This window comes from Saccopteryx bilineata, chromosome 7, assembly GCF_036850765.1.
Source record: "Saccopteryx bilineata isolate mSacBil1 chromosome 7, mSacBil1_pri_phased_curated, whole genome shotgun sequence".
NCBI lineage: Eukaryota > Metazoa > Chordata > Mammalia > Chiroptera > Emballonuridae > Saccopteryx > Saccopteryx bilineata.
The window spans coordinates 8,113,743-8,134,360 of NC_089496.1; the positions used below are offsets into that span (position 1 = coordinate 8,113,743).

At 36.6% G+C, this 20,618-nt stretch overlaps 1 protein-coding gene across 5 annotated transcripts in view; it reads left to right on the forward strand.

Annotated features, from left to right (window-relative positions):
* The window catches only part of LOC136310520 (cadherin-related family member 4-like), a 140,598-nt gene that overhangs the window by 68,976 nt on the left and 51,004 nt on the right, over positions 1 to 20,618 (forward strand). For all 5 annotated transcript variants that reach the window (XM_066239233.1, XM_066239229.1, XM_066239230.1 and 2 more), the window contains 3 exons: positions 7,514 to 7,619; positions 8,661 to 8,882; positions 9,627 to 9,772. In XM_066239233.1, the coding sequence (XP_066095330.1) occupies positions 7,514 to 7,619; positions 8,661 to 8,882; positions 9,627 to 9,772 (474 nt within the window). The remainder of the gene's footprint in view (positions 1 to 7,513; positions 7,620 to 8,660; positions 8,883 to 9,626; positions 9,773 to 20,618) is intronic.

A 20,618-nucleotide genomic window follows, 5' to 3' on the forward strand; every position in this document is an offset into this window, starting at 1 on the left:
AGCCTACAGACATGGTGTGGATAAGTACGACGTATATATGTACTAAACAGTTTTTTGGCCTTGATTTGACACAAACCCTTGCAATTGTACTACTTCCGAAACCCCAAGTTATATTTTGCACAAACCCCACCACCCTTACTATTCGCAGCCTCACACTCTGTGTCAGAGGTACACAGAATCACTTCCACAGCCTTCTAGCTCGGGCTTTCTGCCCCACTGTCCACACCGTTCATGCTGCTTGGCACTGTGCCCAGCTATGTGTGCCCATTGCCTATGCGCTTTTGCACAGCCTCCACACATGGTTTAGACTGCCCTCCCTGACACTTCTTCTCCCTCTTATCTGGTTCAGGTGCCTCTCTGGGTTCTCGCAGCATTTCGCATCTCTTTCAACACAACATTTACCACATTTCTGACTTCTCAATTAGACAGGGATAGAAAAAAAAATCTGTTATTAAACTCGTGCCTGGCACATATTCAGTACTTGTTAGATTTATATTAAACAATGACTAAATTGACGAGTAATACATGAACAAAATTAAACTGTGAAATAGTTTTATGAGACATTGACAAGATTTAGTAATAAATTACTCTCAAATGCCTCAAAACCACATTTTCACAAATCATTGCAATTAAAACTTATTGTTAGTATGACCAGAATGTTAAAATATGTCTTCATCAAGCCCTGGCCGGTTGGCTCAGTAGTAGAGTGTCGGCATGGCGTGTGAGAGTCCCAGGTTCGATTCCCGGCCAGGGCACACAGGAGAAGCGCCCATCTGCTTCTCCACCCCTCCCCCTCTCCTTCTTCTCTGTCTCTCTCTTCCCCTCCCGCAGCCGAGGCTCCACTGGAGCAAAGATAGCCCGGGCGCTGGGGATGGCTCCTCAGCCTCTGCCCCAGGCACTAGAGTGGCTCTGGTCACAACAGAGCGACCCCCCCTCAAGGGGCAAAGCATCGCCCCCTGGTGGGCAGAGCGTCGCCCCCTGGTGGGTGTGCCAGGTGGATCCTGGTCAGGCGCATGCGGGAGTCTGTCTGAGTGTCTCTCCCCATTTCCGGCTTCAGAAAAATACAGAAAAAAAGTATGTCTTCATCAATTATATATATTAATGATAATGATTGAAAATAATAAAATATCAAAAATATTTTAAATTACTTATATAAAGATTGTGACACTGTTAACATTTCTGTGATTCCTCCCTATTCAAATAACTCTCAATAAGAATAAAATACAAAATAATAACACAAAATATGTGAAAAAACTGCATCAAGAACAAATTGTTGTATTGGATTTGCTCTAATTTTGACAAAAACCATAAAATCTGCCACACAAATTTCCTAGAAGCAAAATTGAGTTGAATCATAGTGAATTTTACTACCTTCTTTCTGTAAATTATGGAAATATGACCTCCTTCAAAGTTACTGAAATATAGTATGATGTCCTTTTTTTAAAAAAAAAATCCTGTTGTGGAGTGAAAGTACAGTAATAGTCTTTTTCTCAAAAGGTAAATAGGTTCAGGCCCTGGCCAGTTGGCTCAGTGGTAGAGCGTCAGCCTGGCATGCAGGAGTCTGGGGTTTGATTCCCGGCCAGGGCACACAGGAGAGGCGCCCATCTGCTTCTCCACACCTCCCCCTCTCCTTCCTCTCTGTCTCTCTCTTCCCTTCCTGCAGCCAAGGCTCCATTGGAGCAAAGTTGGCCTGGGTGCTGAGGATGGCTCTATGGCCTCTGCCTCAGGCGCTAGAATGGCTCTGGTTGCAACAGAGCAACGCCTCAGATAGGCAGAGCATCGCCCCCTGGTGGGCATGCCAGGTGGATCCCGGTCGGACACATGCGGGAGTCTGTCTGACTGCCTCCCCATTTCCAACTTCAGAAAAATACAAAAAAAAAAAGGTAATTAGGTTCAGAAAGGGTTATTAATATGGCAACACTGCTACATCTTCCAAGTAAGAGAAGCCAGTTTGTAGAAGAAAAGAAACTGATACAATTTTAATACTTAGTGAACGAGGCCTTTATTAAAAGAACATAGAACATACATTCGACTTTTCGACAATGTTTGAGTTTTAAATTCACAAAAGGGCATAATTAGGACACTAGTTTTTTAGGCCTGGCCTGTAGCTTGTTGGTTAGTCATTGCAGATACCTGGAGGCTGCCGGTTCCGCCCCCACTCAGGACACGACAGAAGCAGATTGCGGTTTCTGTCTTTCTCTCTCTCCCTTCTTATCAATGTAGAATCAATAAATAAGAGTTTTAAAATATACTAGTTTTTAAAAAATAAAATTTATTTGTTTTTAGATGGCTGTACATTTACATGTATATTTTACTAAGTGGGAGAAAAATTCTTAGCAGTCAGTCAAAACTGGCTGGGATTTTTAATAAGCACCAAGAGTTTTGTGTTAAAATAATGAATGAAGCTCTAATAGACAAACAGATATTAATTCTGAATTTATCTTAATTAATTGAGGAGTGACCTTTATCAGAGCACAGGTGACAGCCATGTAATTTTAATGTTGAATAATGAATTACTATATAATGAGTCCAAACTATTTCATACATACATATTTAGCTTATTAATAAAATAATAAAAATGAATATTTCTTTCTATTAACATTGTTAATCATTTATTTCATTAAGTCATTTTCCTTAATGAGCCTTGATTTGAAAAATTATCCAACATATTTTTATTAGTCAATTTATTTTAATTATTTTATGATGTCATATTTTATATTTATAAGATAATATATCTACAACTAATGACACATAGCAATAAATGAGCCCGTGAACCTATCACCTCTCTTTAGAACTACAACATCACTAATCACTACCCTGCTTCAGTTTGTCACCCCACTGCTTGTTCCTCAACAGCAACCACTAGCCTGAATTTTGTATTTGTCATTAATTGGGAAGTTTTATAGTTTAATCATCTATGTATTATATATATTTCTGGACAATATTGTTGGTTTGCTTAACTCATGAGCTTTAAAAAAGTGCTATTATATCTTCTGTCTCCAGTGGCTTAAGTTTTTCATTTATATTGTATCTCTAAGAGTTATCTATATCTATCTATGGTGAGTATATGTCTATCTTACCTATGTATCTGTCTTTTTACCTATCTATATATTATCTATCTATCTGTCATCTATCTATCTACCTACCTCTCTATCTACCTATTTGCTGTACTGTTTTATTATATGCCTTACTAATACATTGTGTCACTATAAACATTCCCTCATTGATAGACATTTAGATCCTTCTGAATATTGCTTAAGGTTAGAATGAACATTCTTCCATGTTTCTCTTGGTGCTTATATGCAACATCTCCTCTAAGGTTTATACTAAGAACAGAACTGCATTGTCATAGTGCATCTTTTGTGTGTGTGTGTGTGTGTGTGTGTGTGTGTGTGTGTGTGTATTTTTCTGAAGTTGGAAACGGGGAGGCAGTCAGACAGACTCCTACATGTGCCCAACCGGGATCCACCCAGCATGCCCACCAGGGGGCGATGCTCTGCCCATCTGAGGCATTGCTGTTGCAACCAGAGCCATTCTAGCACCTGAGGCAGAGGCCACAGAGCCATCCTCAGCGCCTGGGCCAACTTTGCTTCAATGGAGCCTTGGCTGCAGGAGGGGAAAAGAGAGACAGAGAGGAAGGAGAGGGAGAAGGATGGAGAAGCAGATAGGCGCCTCTCCTGTGTGCCCTGGCCGGGAACCGAACCTGGGACTCCTGCACGCCAGGCTGATGCCCTACCACTGAGCCAACTGGCCAGGGCCCATAGTGCATCTTAATGGTAAACTATGTGAGGTTCAGTTATGTACTTCATGACATTTCAGTCAGTGACTAACCAACATATATGATAGTGGGTCTATAATTTTTTAACAGAGCTCAAAATTCTCTATCACCTGGTGACATCATAGCCATCTTAACATCATAAAGTAATGCAGTGACTCATATGTTGATAGTTACGCTAGTGTAGACAACCTACTGCACTGCCAGTCACTATAAGTATAGCACATAGTTCAGTACATAATACTTGATAATAAAAATAAACTAGCTTATGCACTTACTGTACTCTATACTTTTTATCATTATTTTAGGGTACACTTTTCTACTTATAAACAAGAGTTTGCAGTAAAACAGTGTACCATATTGTGCTGACAGCACCCTCATGCTTCTTGTGTTTAGAGCATCTCTTTTCTCTTTTAGATTTTATTTATCCATTGTGTGTGTGTATGTGTGTGTGAGAGAGAGAGAGAGAAGGAGAGAGAGAAGGGGGAGGAGTAGGGAGCATCAACTGCCATATTTGCTTTGACCAGGCAAGCCCTGGGTTTCGAACCGACAACCTTAGTGTTCCAGGTCGATACTTTATCCACTGCGCCACCACAGGTCAGGCAGAGCATCTCTTGATTGCATTATTTTCTTTCATGCTGGATTTCATTTCGTGTTGTTTTGTTCATTGTGACCCTACCTGTAGTAGTGATTAAAGCCCTAAATTGTTTTCCAAAGTTGTTGCATCACATTACACTCTCACAAGCAATGTGTAGGCATTGCTCTTGATCAATATCCTTACCATATCTGGTGCTACACAATCTAACATGATTTTGCCTGATTTCCAGTGAAGTTGCACATCTTTTCCTAATTCACCAATTGTGTGGGGAAAAAACTCATAAATTATTTGCTTTTCCTAAAGTCATTCTTGTTTTTGTATGTTTTCCTTAATGGTTTGTATGATATAATCACATGTTTTGGAAAATACATTTTTTTTTTTTCTGAAGCTGGAAACGGGAGAGACAGTCAGACAGACTCCCGCATGCGCCCGACCGGGATCCACCCGGCATGCCCACCAGGGGGCGATGCTCTGCCCCTCCGGGGCGTGGCTCCTTGTGACCAGAGCCACTCTAGAGCCTGGAGCAGAGGCCAAGGAGCCATCCCCAGCACCCGGGCCATCTTTGCTCCAATGGATCCTCGGCTGCAGGAGGGGAAGAGAGAGACAGAGAGGAAGGAGAGGGGTAGGGGTGGAGAAGCAGATGGGCGCTTCTCCTGTGTGCCCTGGCCGGGAATCAAACCCAGGACTTCCACACGCCAGGCCGATGCTCTACCACTGAGCCAACCGGCCAGGGCAGAAAATACATTTTCTTGAAAATATTTTAGCAAGTAGCCTTTCATATTTAAGGTTTCTAAACACAAGATAGCTAATTTTGTGATTTGGAGCAAAGTAGGAATTTATTTAATTTTATTCATCATTTGTAATACCAAATTACACAGTTTTATTAGAATTTTTTGTTTGTTTCTGTATGCCTCTTGTTATCTTCTTATTGTAGTTCTTTGCATTGCTGAATTCATTTCGTTTTTTATATTATTTAATGTAAGTAGAATGAGAGAAGTCATGCACTAAATTCACACTAACACCACCAGTATGAATTATTAACTTCTTGGCTGATACTTGATTATGTGCCAGCAGCGTTCTCCATGTCACCTCTCTTTATCTATACTTAGAATATAGATTGCAGAATTATAAGATTGAAAAATATTTTAAAGATCATCTAGTATTCCACTTCACTCATGTAGAAATTGTTTATTCCCATTTGACAACTCCCAAATTTACAGCCCCCAAATTTTAGAATTCTTGGGGCATTGTAGAATCTTAAGAGAATAATGCTATTCATCTATGCTTTTCACACCCACTTACTGCCTACTTGCTACACATAACTTCCCTCCCTAATAAGTGTTGGCTGTTTGTTAAGAAAAATAATGAATGTGAGTGTGGCTAAGCACAAATGGACGTCGGGAAAACTGGGGAGACAGCACGCAATCACATTCCTTCCCTCCCCTTGGATGGCCTCAGTGCTGCTCTAGCTATGGCTGCCCTGAGGATTGTGTGGTTATGCATGAGCTGTGAAAGGGGAGGTTCTCAACATCGCCCTTTTATTTAACATTATGAAATATCCTGAATGTATCATGCCTGCCTTGCAATCCCTCCCAAGAGAGTAAAGAGAAAGAGCAAAAATATGAGATACTTTGACCTCTCTCACAGAGTGGACCTCAACTTCTATGTTTGAATGATTTCTAAGCCTGAAAATTAAAGCTTTCTTCTTTGAGATTTTTTCCTGCTAATACTAACTCATATTTAACTCATTTTTAAAAAATGCAAATAAATTCATGACAACTACTTTTAAAAAGCTTAAATACACACCAGAGTATCTGTTTATGAAGAAAACGTACAGAATAGGAAAAGAACAATTGATGGCAAATGAATTAGTGTGGACAAATGTAAATCAAATGTTTAACCCTAGTTTTGCTAGTTTGTAGTGTACTTCTACAATATGAGGCACTAATTTAAAAGTTCCAGAATATATAGTAGTAATATTATCATAATTTTTGTAATAAATGTATAGTTTATATATTCTACAACTTTGCTCTTCAGTATGAAAACCACTAGCTACATGTGCTTTAGAGCACCTGAAATGTGGCTCATTGGAACGGAGATAAACTGCAAGTGTGAAATAACCAATAGATTTTTAGCATGAGCAAATAAATGTAAATTTCATAAATATTTTTGATGTTGCTTACATGTTATAATAATAATATTTTGAACACAATCAGTTAAATAAAGTACAGTGGTCCCTCGTCTATCGCGGGGGCTAGTTTCCAGAACCCCCCGCGATAGGTGAAGATCCGCAGAGTAGCGACCTTATATTTATTTTATTATTTACATATTTTTAAGGCTTTATAAACCCTCCCACACTCTTATAAACCTTTCCCACACTGTTACTAATCTTTCCCACACATATTTTGCTTATTTTACCACAAAAATAATTAAAATAATAAGTATATAAAAATACCCATCTACCGCAAAATCCCACAATCTAGCGAAAAATCCATGATACAAAATTAGATATATACAATTTTAAAATGTGCGATACAGTGAAACTGCAGAAAGTGAACCTTGTTATGACGAGGGACGACTATACTTTATTAAAATTAAATTTTACCTTTATTATTGTTGCTATTATTATTACTTTTTAAAAATATAGCTAATAGAACTTTCAGTACCATGTTGAAAAGAATGGTGGTAGGGAATATCATTGCTCTAGACCTGATCTTAATGGAAAGCTTTCATTTTTCTCACCACTAAATATGTTAGCTATAGTTTTTTGTAGATGTTCTTTATAAAGATGAGGAAGTTCTCCAATCCTAGTTCACTGAGAATTTTTATCATAACTGGGTGCTGGAATTTGTCAATGCTTTTCTGTATCTACTGATATAATCATGTATATCATGTTTTTTCTCTTCTAGACTGTCGATGTGTAATGTCATGGCTAGAAAAGTTAAAATTACATGTGTGGCTTGCATTTGTGGCTCACATTATTATTGAATCCCTATTAGAGAGCACTGTTATAAAATATAATTTTCACTATTTTTTTTTTACCACAAGTATAACATTTCTTGGTTTGGGATTCATATAGATGATAAAATAGATATTTAATTTAAAAATAATAACCATTAATGTAATATTTTTATTTGCAGATTGGTCCTGCCCATCTAGATTATGATAATGCTATTTTTGCAGGAATGCACTTCAAATATACATTGTTTGTGAAAGTATCTGATGAAGGAAGTCCTATATTGTCAAGTAAGAAGTATTTATATTTAAATATTTTGAGTTACATAAAATAAGTAGTTAAAATTAGTTCTTAGATGTTTATTATAATTTTAGATATTCTGATGATCTGCTATAATAAAGCATATAATCTTTGATTCATTTTGAATTAATTTTTATGCAGGGGACAAAATGTAGTCAAGTTTCATTCTTTTTCATGTAGCTTTCCAATTTTCCCAGCACTGTTTATTGAAGAGGCTTTCTTTTTTCCATGTGTGTTTTTGACTACTTTGTAAAGAGGGTTAATTATAAGGTGATGAAAAATGATTTGATTTTGTGTGTTGGGTATACAACATAATGGACTGTTCAACTGATGTGAAGATGTTTACCTGAAATCTTTGTACTCTTGTTGATCAATATCACCCTGTTAAATTTAATTTTCTAAATTTAAAAAAAATTGCATGTCTTGTAATTACTTATTTTGTGCTAACATAGTATGATTTTTAAAAAATTCAAAGAGAAAGTCAATCATGAGTGAGAGAATATTGTCTAAACATTATTTTAATATATTGCAGCTCTTTCAAGGAAATGTTGAAGTTTAACTTTTCTGAAATCTGTATTGTTTAAAAGATTTCTGGAGAGTGAATTTATTTTGCATTAGAAAAAATACTGATATTCACATTATCATAGTAAATTTAGTTCCTTTATATTTATTTATTATATTGTCATGTAGAAATATTTTAATCATATTTTGATTAGCAAATAATGCATGCTCTTGTAAACTCTGACCTTTAATTCTAAACAGTAACATTTATATATAAACACATTATAAACGGCAGTTGTTTGGACAGGTATTCAAAATTAGTTAATAGAGTGTTTTAATTCTAAACGTATTTTCAAAAGCTCTAAAATTGAAAAAGGTAATAATTTAATGACAGAATTTAATATAGGTGTATGTATATAATTTACATACTTAGAATTTAATATATAATGTTATGCTGTTTAAAAAAGAGAAGAATTACAGAAGACACATGATGACCTCAGCTACATCCCTATGTATTTTTTTCTTTCTAGCAATCATTACAATCATCATAAGGGTGAGTCGCATAAATGAATTGAATCCAACTGGAACTACATCAGCATTTACCTTCAATATACTTGAAAATAGTCCAGTTGATACCCTAGTAGGGAAAATTATATTTACAGATGCAGACTGGCCATTTAATAATATAAAATATACCATTGCTGGAGGCAATTTGGAATCACCTCCCAAGTTTTACATTGAACCAGACACAGGTATTGTAAAAATGTTGTTATATGTTGACAGTAAAAATAATGAGCTTATATACACTTATTTGGGACTTAATTTATGGAGAAACTATGATTATTGGGACAGTTTAAAAAACAACTTGCTCTCTTTTTTTTCTTTTGATTGTGTTGTGTGCCCATCACCCAAAGTCAAATCCTTTTCTTTCACTGTATATACAACTTTCTCTTAAACTATGTATATTCACATTAGTTTCTTAGCTATATCCATAGATTCTTAGTTACTGAAGAAAAAGCACTATAGCTTTGACCTTTGCCAAACAGATCTTTGGAAAGTCTATACACATGTGTTTCTCCCCTATATGTCTCCCATATATCTATATAAATATAATAATAGATTTATCCCATGTCTAAAGTTTATACACATATATTTCTCCCATGTATCTCTCATAAATACATTTCTTCCAATATATATTTCTCCCATATATCACCCATACATCATATATCTCCCATATATCTATGCATATATATATATATCCCATAAATCTAAGATTGTATAACAGGTGAAAAAGGTGGTGTGCAAATTAACACCTGCCATCATTTTTCTGGTGAAGTACATGCTGGGAGTATAAATATATAACCAAAGTTGATTTTTATTAATGTATTTTTACTTGTTATTTTAGTGATTATTTTATTTATGTAGTTTTTAATTTAGCATAAATTGAAGATATTTAGTGATTCTGGGATAACAGTTATCTTTCCATTTTTGTGCAGGAATGATAAAGCTATTGGATTCTTTAGACAGGGAAATTGAAGCAAAGTACAAGATAGTTGTGAGAATAACAGATTTGGACAATGATGCTCTTCCTGACCCCCTCCGACAGAGAACTGGTACTGCTCAAGTGACTGTCAATGTTCTGGTAAGAATGAGTCACTGCTTATCCCTTCGGAAGCATATTCTTGTGAAATAAAAACAAAAATAAAGTTAAAGTTTAGTGCCCTCAACATGGACTTAATATAGAGAGTAACATATTGGGCTCCAAAACATTGTAACTATCACATACAGTGCTAAAATTGTCAGTGTATATAAATTAGTTTGTGTGATTTCTGAATTTGATTGTCTCACAAATCTGAATTTAGGTTAAGAGTACCTGAAAACAAAAGTTGTCTATAAGAAGTTGTTAGAAGACTCATTTTGTCGTTACACATAATTCCATAAGTAAACAAACGTGTTCTAGAGTTTAGGAAGTTACCTGTCTGATACTCTGAGAAAAGCTGTTTCTCTGCTCGTTTGGTTATTCTCTCACTCTCTAGTTTCACTTAGAAAATATTTTAATATTTTCAAGATCTGAGGGATCAGCTATAGACATTCACAAACTGAAGTATAGAATCAAGAATTTCTAACGTAAATACTTTTTAAATATTCAAAGCAAAAATATATTTGACTTGGTGTACTTAAGACTTCTATCAATACCATGCTGTATTTTCCCTTTATTTTTTATATATAAAATTCTCCTTTATATTTAATGCCAACTTTTCTTTATCTTATAACATTGTGCTGCTTCTTGCTACTTGAGAGCAGTAGGAGTCCAACTGTGGATCTGAGGAAGCAAGGAATGACTTCTGATAAAAACAGTTGAAAACCTAAAGCACTGTCTAGGATCCATGCATACTCCTACGTGGTGAATGCTTTCATATGTGTTTTTGATGAACTGAAATCCTTAACAGTGCCCATGACTCAGTGTTATAACCTCCGATATAGACTCATTATGTCTGGATAACACAGTAAGCCAGGCCAGAAATCTTTGTGGCTAGAAATTTAATGATATGGCTTGAGTGGTTTCAACCATGACTCAGAAGATGTCATAAGCTAATGAACCTATTATCTTTAAGAAAGCCTTCAGTAATAGACCCCAAGTGCACTGTAAGTTTCATTATACATTTCATTAGATATCCTCTCTGTTTGCACTTCTGAAACTGATCATTTCCGCTTTCATTTTGTTTATGAACTCTTATATTCAGATAGATATAGAACAAAAGATCTGTGTTCTTCAGCCTTAAAAGCATTCACATTTCTTTCTCCTTTGGGGCTAGAAAGGTTTGTTCAGGAATGAATACTTGATTTCTTGGGACTAGGTAAAAGGCTATTCTTTTCCCACCATAAGACACCACCAGGGCCCTACCTGTTGCTTAAAACATTTCTGCTGAATTCAAATACCTTTTATCTGAAGATACTTCCAACCAAAACTTGGGTAAAAGATGTCAAAACATTTTATTCAGAAAAATAAAATAAGACCAAAATTCCTAAGTACAATATAATTATTTTTGATACTATACTTTTTTCTAAAAAAGATGGAAGCCCATATAAAAAATAAACACAACAGAGCAATGCTACTTAAATTAGAAGTAGATTAGTGAACTTAAATTTGCCTGTTTTATTTGGAAGAATAAAAAATCCAAGAAAAATCTTTTACAAAATAAGGAATGGATACTGTTATGGACTTAATGTTTGTGTCTTACCAAGATTCATATGTTAAAGAACTAATCCCCAGTGTGATGGTATTTGAAGATGGGCCCTTTTAAAGGAATTTGGATTAGAGGAGGTCATGAGAATGAGGTTGTGGTTGGTGAGGTTTGTTTCCTTATAGAAAGAGGCATCAGAGATCTTGTTTTCTCTCCAACATGTAAGAGCGTGCAAGGAAGACAGCAATCTACAAACTAGGAAAAAGGCTGTCACCAGAAATCAAAACCTGCTGAACTTCCTGATCTTAGACTTTCTACCTGTTGGAACTTTGGAAAATAATTTTCTATTTTTTAAGCACCCTGTCCTATATAAATATTTTGTTGTGGCAGCCCAAGCAGACTAAAACAAATCCTAATTTGTTTTAACAAACATAAAAATGGTATAAACTATAATATTAACTATAAGATATATTCTTAGTAAATAGAAGGTGTGTAATTAGATCCATGAAACATACTAGGAAGTCTTGGATCCAAGATATAAGATTAGAAGTTAATAATAAACTCTCACATAAATGGAGTTAAAACAACTAATTAACCTAGAATAACTAATAAACTCAAAAGCATGTATATGATTACCTGCAATATCCTTCAAGATACACTAGTTTCAAAATATATGTTACAATATTTCAGTAAGATGAATTGTATAGACATCATTAGCTATTACCAAATTTAAATTTGTATTGTCAACTGACTACAGTGGTACCTTGAGATATGAGCAGACCAACATATGAATATTTTAAGATATGAGCTGCAACTCGGTCTGTATTTTTGTTTGAGATCCGAGTGAAATTTTGAGATATGAGTCGTGATTTGGGAAGCTGCCGCTAGTTGGCGCATTGGCGCACGGGTCCAGTATCAGCTGCACAACACCAGCATCTTGTTCTTTCTCACATGTTTGTTTTGGAAAAAAATGCCCTGGGAGACTTTCATCACCGCAGAGGAGAAGCTGCCAGGCTATAAACCCATGAAGGACCTCTGACCCTTGGATTGTGTGCAAATGATAGCGGTGACTGTAAAGTAAAGCCACTGCTAGTGTATCATTCTGAAAATCCTAGAGCCTTTAAGATTCACAAGATTCTTAAAGAAAAACTGCAGGTTATGTGGCACACCAATGCTAGGGCATGGGTTACATGGCAGTTTTTTATTGAATGGGTAAATCTCGTCATTGGTCCTGCAGTGACGAAATATCTTCAAGAAAATAAACTCCTGATGAAAATGCTCCAGCCCACCCACCTTGTCTTGAAGATGACATTCTTGAGTTCAAATTTGTGAAAGTCTTCTACCTCCTATTCAACACGACTTCAATCTTGCAACCTATGGATCAGCAAGTCATTTCCAACTTTAGAAAGCTTTACACAAAGCACTTGTTCTGCCACTGCTTGAGGTGACTGAGAATACAAATCTAACCTTTTGAGAGTTTTGGAAAAATCACTACAACATCGTGATATGTTTACGCATTATTGACTCAGCATGGCAAAAGTTTACAAGAAGAATGTTGAACTTGGCATAGAAAAAGTTATAGCCTGATGTTGTTGCAGACAGGGACTTCGAAGGATTCGAACTAGAGATCGAGACTGAGGTAGAAGCATCGGAAGAGATTGTGTCCCTAGGAAAGTCGATGGGTCTGGAGGTAGATGAGGGTGACGTAAATGAGCTCATTAAGGAACATGAGGAGGAACTCTCAACTGAGGAGTTGAAGGAGCTACAGATGATGCAACATATGGAGCTTCTGCAAGAGATTAGTAGTGAGGAGGAGGTAGAGTTGGAGAAAGTGATTTTTACAAGTGAAATTAAAGACATGCTGGCAATGTGGGAGAAGCTTTCAAGTTTCATTGAAAAGAAACACCCAGAAAAAGTTTCAACTGGTCGTGCCTCAGCACTTTTTAATGACACTTGTTTGTCATACTTCTGTAACATTTTAAAAGGCAGGCAATAGCAAACCTCTTTGGATAGATTCTTATTCAAAAGTCCTGCAAGTGAAAGTGCTGAAAGTGCAGCCAAAAAGGCAAAAACAGGTGATGATTAAAAGAAAAATATGTAATGTTAAGCTTAGGTTAACTTTAAAGTTAAGAAAGTGCATTTTTTTACAATTAAGTTTTTGTGGTTTCATTTTAAGTAAAGAAAGAGCAGTTTTAGTTTTGTTTAAAGTAAAGAAAATGCAGTTTTAGTTCACAGTTAGTGTTAAGAAAGTGCAGTTTTAGTTTACGTGTCTACAGTGCCTGCATCCCTTCCTCCCTCCCTCCTCCTCCGCCATTCACCTCCGTTAGCCGCACTCATCTGTCTCCAAGGTAAGAATACAGAACTAAACAATACTTTTTCCTTTTATTTCATATATTTTATTATGCATTGGTAAAGTATACATGTGTGTTTCTTAAATAAAAACATGTCCTTTTTCATAACTTAGGATGGTTTGGGGATGTTTCACAGGGCTTGAATGGATTAAATCTATTTCAGTTATTTTAAATGGGAGAAATTTGTTTGATATATGAGTTGACTGACTTACGAGCTCGGTTACAGAACAAATTAGACTTGTATCTCAAGGTACCACTGTAGTTTATCTATAGTTCTTCTTTCTAAAATAATTATTTTATTAGGTCATATGGTTTTAGGATAACTCTTAGGATATGATATAAACTGCATTATGAGAATAAACTTAATTTTTGGAAAATGCATATTTCCAGCAGGAGTTGGGGGATATACTTTCATTCTGAGAAAATTGGGCACCGAAGTTTCAGGAAACATTTTAAAAAGAAGACCAGAACCCATTTTTACCCAATAGAATATTATCATCTCCTTCTCTCTTTTATGAAAAAGATGATTCCTAACCCCCCAAATTCTCAAGAAAATTAGAAACTCCTCTCACTTAACTAATTGCCCTAATGACAACTATTCTTCTTCTGTTGTCCATGTATTATATATATGCTTTCAGGCTTCTGGATTTTGCTCTCAATTTGTTTCCTTTACTCTCTTCTGCATCTATCAGTGTTCCATGTATTCTTTAAGGCAGGGGTCCCCAAACTTTTTACACAGGGGGCCAGTTCACTTTCCCTCAGACCGTTGGAGGGCCAGACTATAAAAAAAAAATCTATGAACAAATCCCTATGCACACTGCACATATCTTATTTTAAAGTAAAAAAACAAAAACAAAATGGGAACAAATACAATATTTAAAATAAAGAACAAGTAAATTTAAATCAACAAACTGACCAGTATTTCAGTGGGAACTATGCTCCTCTCACTGACCACCAATGAAAGAGGTGCCCCTTCTGGAAGTGTGGTGGGGGCAGGATAAATGGCCTCAGGGGCTGCATGTGGCCCACGGGCCGTAGTTTGGAGACCCCTGCTTTAAGGGCTAGTATGTTCTTTTTTGGGGGCGAGGAGACTCACTTTTTAAATATAATGCAAATATTGAGTGGAACTCTGTCACAGGGCTTATGTTCATACCATGGACTAATTTCTCAGCTGTCTAACAGCTTGCAGCCTGGGACAGTTATTCCTATCCAAGGTGCATATCATTCACTAAAGTACGTGTATGAAAGATACTCCTTCTGGGGTTATGAGACCTCCAAGTTCATTCAGAATGTAAATTATAGACAATACAAATCGAGCCGTAAAAGAACAAACCAAGCCTGACCAGGCGGTGGTGCAGTGGATAGAGCGTCGAACTAGGATGCTGAGGACCCAGGTTCGAGACCCCGAGGTCGCCAGTTTGAGCGCGGGCTCATCTGGTTTGAGCAAAGCTCACCAGCTTGGACCCAAGGTTGCTGGCTCGAGCAAGGGGTTACTTGGTCTGCTGAAGGCCCATGGTCAAGGCACATATGAGAAAGCAATCAATGAACTAAGGTGTCGCAGTGCGCAACAAAAAACTGATGATTGATGCTTCTCATCTCTCCGTTCCTGTCTGTCTATCCCTGTCTATTCCTCTGTTTCTCTGTCTCTGTAAAAACAAAACAAAACAAAACAAAAAAACCGAGGCTGATGCCTGCTGCTGCTAAGCCCAGCAGTTCTCACATCAGCAGGATTACAATTTACAAAATTTACAGTTTGTTTTCATTTTCATTTATAAGGTAAAGTGAATGTCTTAAAGAATCTCCTGGCAAAAATACAAAAAAACAAAAAACAAACAAAACAACAACAACAAAACACCTTGAAATGTGTGATAAAATATAATAAGTTAGTCTTTAAAGTAGCAAATTGACCACTAAAAGAATTAAGGAAAATTTCCAGGAGCAAAAAATAAAGAGGCTATTCAAAGCTGCTAATTATCCTGGGAGCATTTTTATTTTCTCTGTAAATAAGAGGCTGCATTTTTACAGCTACTTGGAAATAGAACATAAAATTCTGGGAGCGAGAAACGGAGGGAGTTTGAATCTGTTATAACAAGGAAACTTTTATAAGGATAAAAAATAAAGGAACGGTTCCTATTCTGGCCAAGAAAGGCAACAAGAAGGCTTGCCTATCTAGACTTGGGGTCAGAATTAAGTGTCCCCTGAAAAGTAAAGTAAATATATTGGGTTTGAATTACATGCACTGCAACAATATCACAAAACCTAAAATAAGACATTAGAAAAAAGTGGTCTTGAGTGTTTTCTTTTGTTTTGAGAAATTGCTAGTAGAAACAGAACCAAAATTTCTTTGAAGAGGCCTAACCGCTACCTAAATTGTAAAAGATTCTTATAGCTAAAGCCTGCCTGCACGCAAGCTCAGAATCTAAACTCAAAGTCTAGGAAGAAAGCAGACTACTGAATTGAACTGTGCACGGTGGTTTCATGCCCGCTCCCTGGCTGGAGGCTGAAATGCCTGGAGCGAGATGGTTCGGGCTGTGTATGATGCACAACCGTGCACACTCCTGTGTAGTGATTCCATGACCAGGGTGTCTGACTGACTCACTGCTGCTGTGGTGTCTGTTTCTGGCTCACATACAGATGTAGATATGACAATGCTGTGGTTTTGTTTTATATCTGTAAGCTGCTAGTTATGTCATGTAGTTGCTAATTATTAACATATATGTAATGTTTACTTAATACTAAATCTGCTTAATTAATCAAGTATTGGCATTTGGAGGGTGCCTTCTGTAGAAGGAACATATGTGGGAAAAATAACTTATTAATAGCTCATTTGTCTGATGCAAATGGCTAGAATTTAGTGACTGCAATGTTTGCATGGCATTTGGTCTCAAATCAACTAGAAATTCCAAGCATTTTAACAAGTGCACAGTAGTCAAAATTAGATGTGGCCCTGATGTTTAGGAGGGCACTGTTTTATGGTAAAGAGAAAGAAGCTGGAGGTCTTTTAGTAATGTGCTGGTTGAAAAGTCTTTATTACAAGAATCCAATCAAGTTGCATTGTTATGTGACAAGGAGCCTCATGTGGTACTTAAAAAGCTAGAGAAACATTTACATTGAAAATGTACAAATGGTGAGCAAATGGTGTTGAGGCTAGATGCATCAAAGAAGTTTTCACAGATTTTTTATCAAATGGCAATTTGTGAGTTGAATCACCATATCTGAAATAAGTTTTTAAAGGTACAGAAAATCTTGTCCTTCCAAGTGGGTATGACCTGAGTGGTTTTAGTCAATTGTTAGTGTTGTGCCTTATGTCAATTAAAAGTGGGAAGAGACAGCCCTGGCCGGTTGGCTCAGTGGTAGAGCATCGGCCTGGCGTGCAGAAGTCCCGGGTTCGATTCCCGGCCAGGGCACACAGGAGAAGCGCCCATCTGCTTCTCCACCCCTCCCCCTCTCCTTCCTCTCTGTCTCTCTCTTCCCCTCCCGCACCCAAGGCTCCATTGGAGCAAAGATGGCCCAGGCGCTGGGAATGGCTCTTGGCCTCTGCCCCAGGCGCTAGAGTGGCTCTGGTCGCAACAGAGTGATGCCCAGGAGGGGCAGAGCATTGCCCCCTTGTGGGCAGAGCGTCGCCCCCTGGTGGGCGTGCCGGGTGGATCCCAGTCGGGCGCATGCGGGGGTCTGTCTGTCTCTCCCCGTTTACAGCTTCAGAAAAATAAAAAATAAAAAAAATAAAAAAACTGGGCATAGAAAGATGCCTGCCCTGTAACAAAGCAAATAAATAAAGGAAATATCTTTTTATCCAGTCAGAGACAGAATTTTTGCAGCCATAATACTCAAGGTAAGTTAATCAATATTCACCAATAATAGCACTACATGGATCTAAAAACAAACAAACAAACAAACAAAAAAAAAAAACAAGAACCCCCCCCAAAAAAACAAGGAACCCAAGACTTGCTTTACTGATGTCAAAAGTATAATAAAACCAATTTTGTAACATGATCATACATCGTCTATTATACCATCATGTACGTGCTGACAAGAATTTGAACACAAAATTGAAAGCTGTTTTGTCTCCTGCAAAGAACATGATAAATTTCCTCAGAGGATAGTTTCAAATCATCACTGTCTCTTCAGTGACTCTTTGAAGAAATTATTACTAAAAAGATTCCCTTTATTTTCAAACCAGAGTACAGTGGCTCTCCCATGGCCAGATGCTTACTTTTCCCAGAACATGTAAAAATATCAGCCATTTTCTTTAACTCTAAAATATAAGTAGAGCCAATTACTGATAAAGTAATGTTTGTCTTTCCTTAAATGTAATTATAAGAGTACTCAAACTCAGAACTCATTCCTGTGCTAAAGAGATGTGTAAGAACATTGTAATGGCCTCCCTAAATCCTTCTGGTTTTATTAATAAACAGTTTGGCAGACAAATTTACTACCTTTGCTTTCTAACAGAGAGATATTAAAAACTACAATAACAGCCAAAGAATTACCAAGAGGTGAGTGTCTCTTTTGGAGAGTTCTCTGTGACAAAGAAATAGAAGTTGAAACTATGTATATATTTAACCTGGATGCCTATCAACCATAAAAGCCAGTAACTATATCCACATGTAGTTAGAGATGATGGCATCACCAATATCTTTTATAACATTGCATGGTGTTTAAGAGCACAGACTCATTAGCCAGATGGCCTGGGTTTGAATCTCAGCTTCACTGATTACCATGTTTATGACCTTGGGAAAGTTAATGGCACTTCTCTCTTGTCTTGTGTCTTTATTATAAAATGATAATAATAGTCCATACCCCATAAGGTAGAGATGAGATTTTTAATAGTGAGCATTTCTAATGCACTGACTGGCTCATAGTAAGCACCATACAAGTGTTCGGTAAATGAATAAACTAGAACCATTTCCACAACTGGAAAAAAAAAGATGATGAAAATTTTTTTCTGTTGAGCCTACATACTTGATTAAAATTAGATTTTTGTCATTTAATCTTCAAAGCAAAGGCCAGAAACCACTTACATGTGACTGATAAGAACTTCAAAATATTGTTATTTTTAGCAGATTATGGAAGAAAACTACAGCAATAAAAGTCACTAAGCTTGCATATTTTTAAAAAGCGTAATGTTTCTTGAATTGTTTATGTTATTATAAAACTGAAACTGTAAATCAATTTTTAGTGTACTAAATATGGCATAGCTTAAAGAATTTTAAAATATAGCATAAAAACAAACATACAGCAGATTTTATTTATAAAATATGTGAGATCACACTTTGAGAAAAACAATTTAAATAATGCAAGCTGAAGAAAACAAAAGAAAAAATACTATATTAGAGCTCTCCAGAGAAATATTGATCTATATATATCTATCTACTATTCATCTTTCTATATTTCTATATAAAGAGATTTCTTATAAGACATTGGTTCACATTATTATGGAGGCTACAAAGTCCCGTGATCTGTCACTGGTAAGTTGGAGACATAGTTACTATCTATAGCGGAAGGCCTGAGAACCCTGAGAACCAGTGGTGTGAGTCCCAGCCTGAGGGGCAAGAAGACTGATGCCCCGACTCAGCAGTCATGCAGAAAGAGCAGGAGCAAGTTCTTCCTTCTACCTTTTGCTCTACTCAGCACCTCAGTGCGTTTGTTCATGTCCACCACTTTGGGGGAGCCATCTGCTTTACTGAGGCCACCTATTCAAATGCTAATCTCATCCAAAAAATGCCTCTCTGACACACCCAGAAATAATGTTTAACGGGATACATGTGCATCCCATTGTCCAGTCAAGTTGACTCTTAAAATTAATCATCTTATACACCACAGTTTTAGTAAATCACTGAATTGGAAGTTCTTTTCTTAGTATTCCAATGTTTTTTACATCTATATTTTGTCACTTAAATAGTTACATTATAAAAAAAAATTTAAGTATATTAAGTCATTAAATTCTTGAAGGCAGGATTCTTATGTATCTTTTAAAAAAAATATATTGTACATAGGATTTCCTTAATTATGTTACTGATATATGTGACTATAAATTCAATAGGAGCGCTGAGTCAGAAAAAATACATTAGGGCTTAAGTACTTATTGTAATTGAATATGAGAATTCTAGGGCTGGAAAAACTTAAGGGAAACTTATATCTCTCTTTCTCTCATTTTATACCAAAGAGATTTGGCCTTATTGAATAGTGTTGTGATTATCAATAGTTCTCCAAATGTGTAGTTTTGAAGTGGAGATAATGGCTGATCCATTGTTTTGTGCTTGCCGGATCGTGATCTGTTTTCTGAGTACACAGGCAGACTACATTAGTTGACTACTTTTCAGTGAGATTGGGGCCATGAAACTAGGAAGTGGACTGAAGCTTTTCCTGAGTCTGGCCAGGAAAACTCCAGTGCAACTGTCCTTTTTTCCTTCACAAGGTGATTTTCAAAGGCCATCTTTCAAAGGTGAAAACATTATAAGATTAAAGTCACTGCCTGAAAAAGGGCTTCTGAGAAGACCCGCCTAACATGTCTTCTTATGACTTAGCAAGAATTAATTCTGTTCCACATTAATCAATAAGATTGCACATTTTAATTGTTACTGCAACATTGCTAGCCAATTGTGGATGACAGTTGAATTTTTTTCTGGATGACAGTTGGCCTCTCCCAAATAATTAGAATTCTCACAAATTTCTTTCCATCTTTATATCCCTACAGCCTTGAGAATAAGCAACATACTTTTTTTTTATAACATCAAGATTCAGTCTGACCTGTGGTGGCGCAGTGGATAAAAGCGTCGACCTGGAATACTGAGGTCGCTGGTTCAAAACCCTGGGCTTGCCCAGTCAAGGCACATATGGGAGTTGAAGCTTCCTGCTCCTCCCCTCCCTCCCTACCTCTCTCTCTCTCTCCCCCCCGCCTCTAAAAAAATAAATAAATAAAAATAATTTAAAAAAAAGATTCACTTGCATG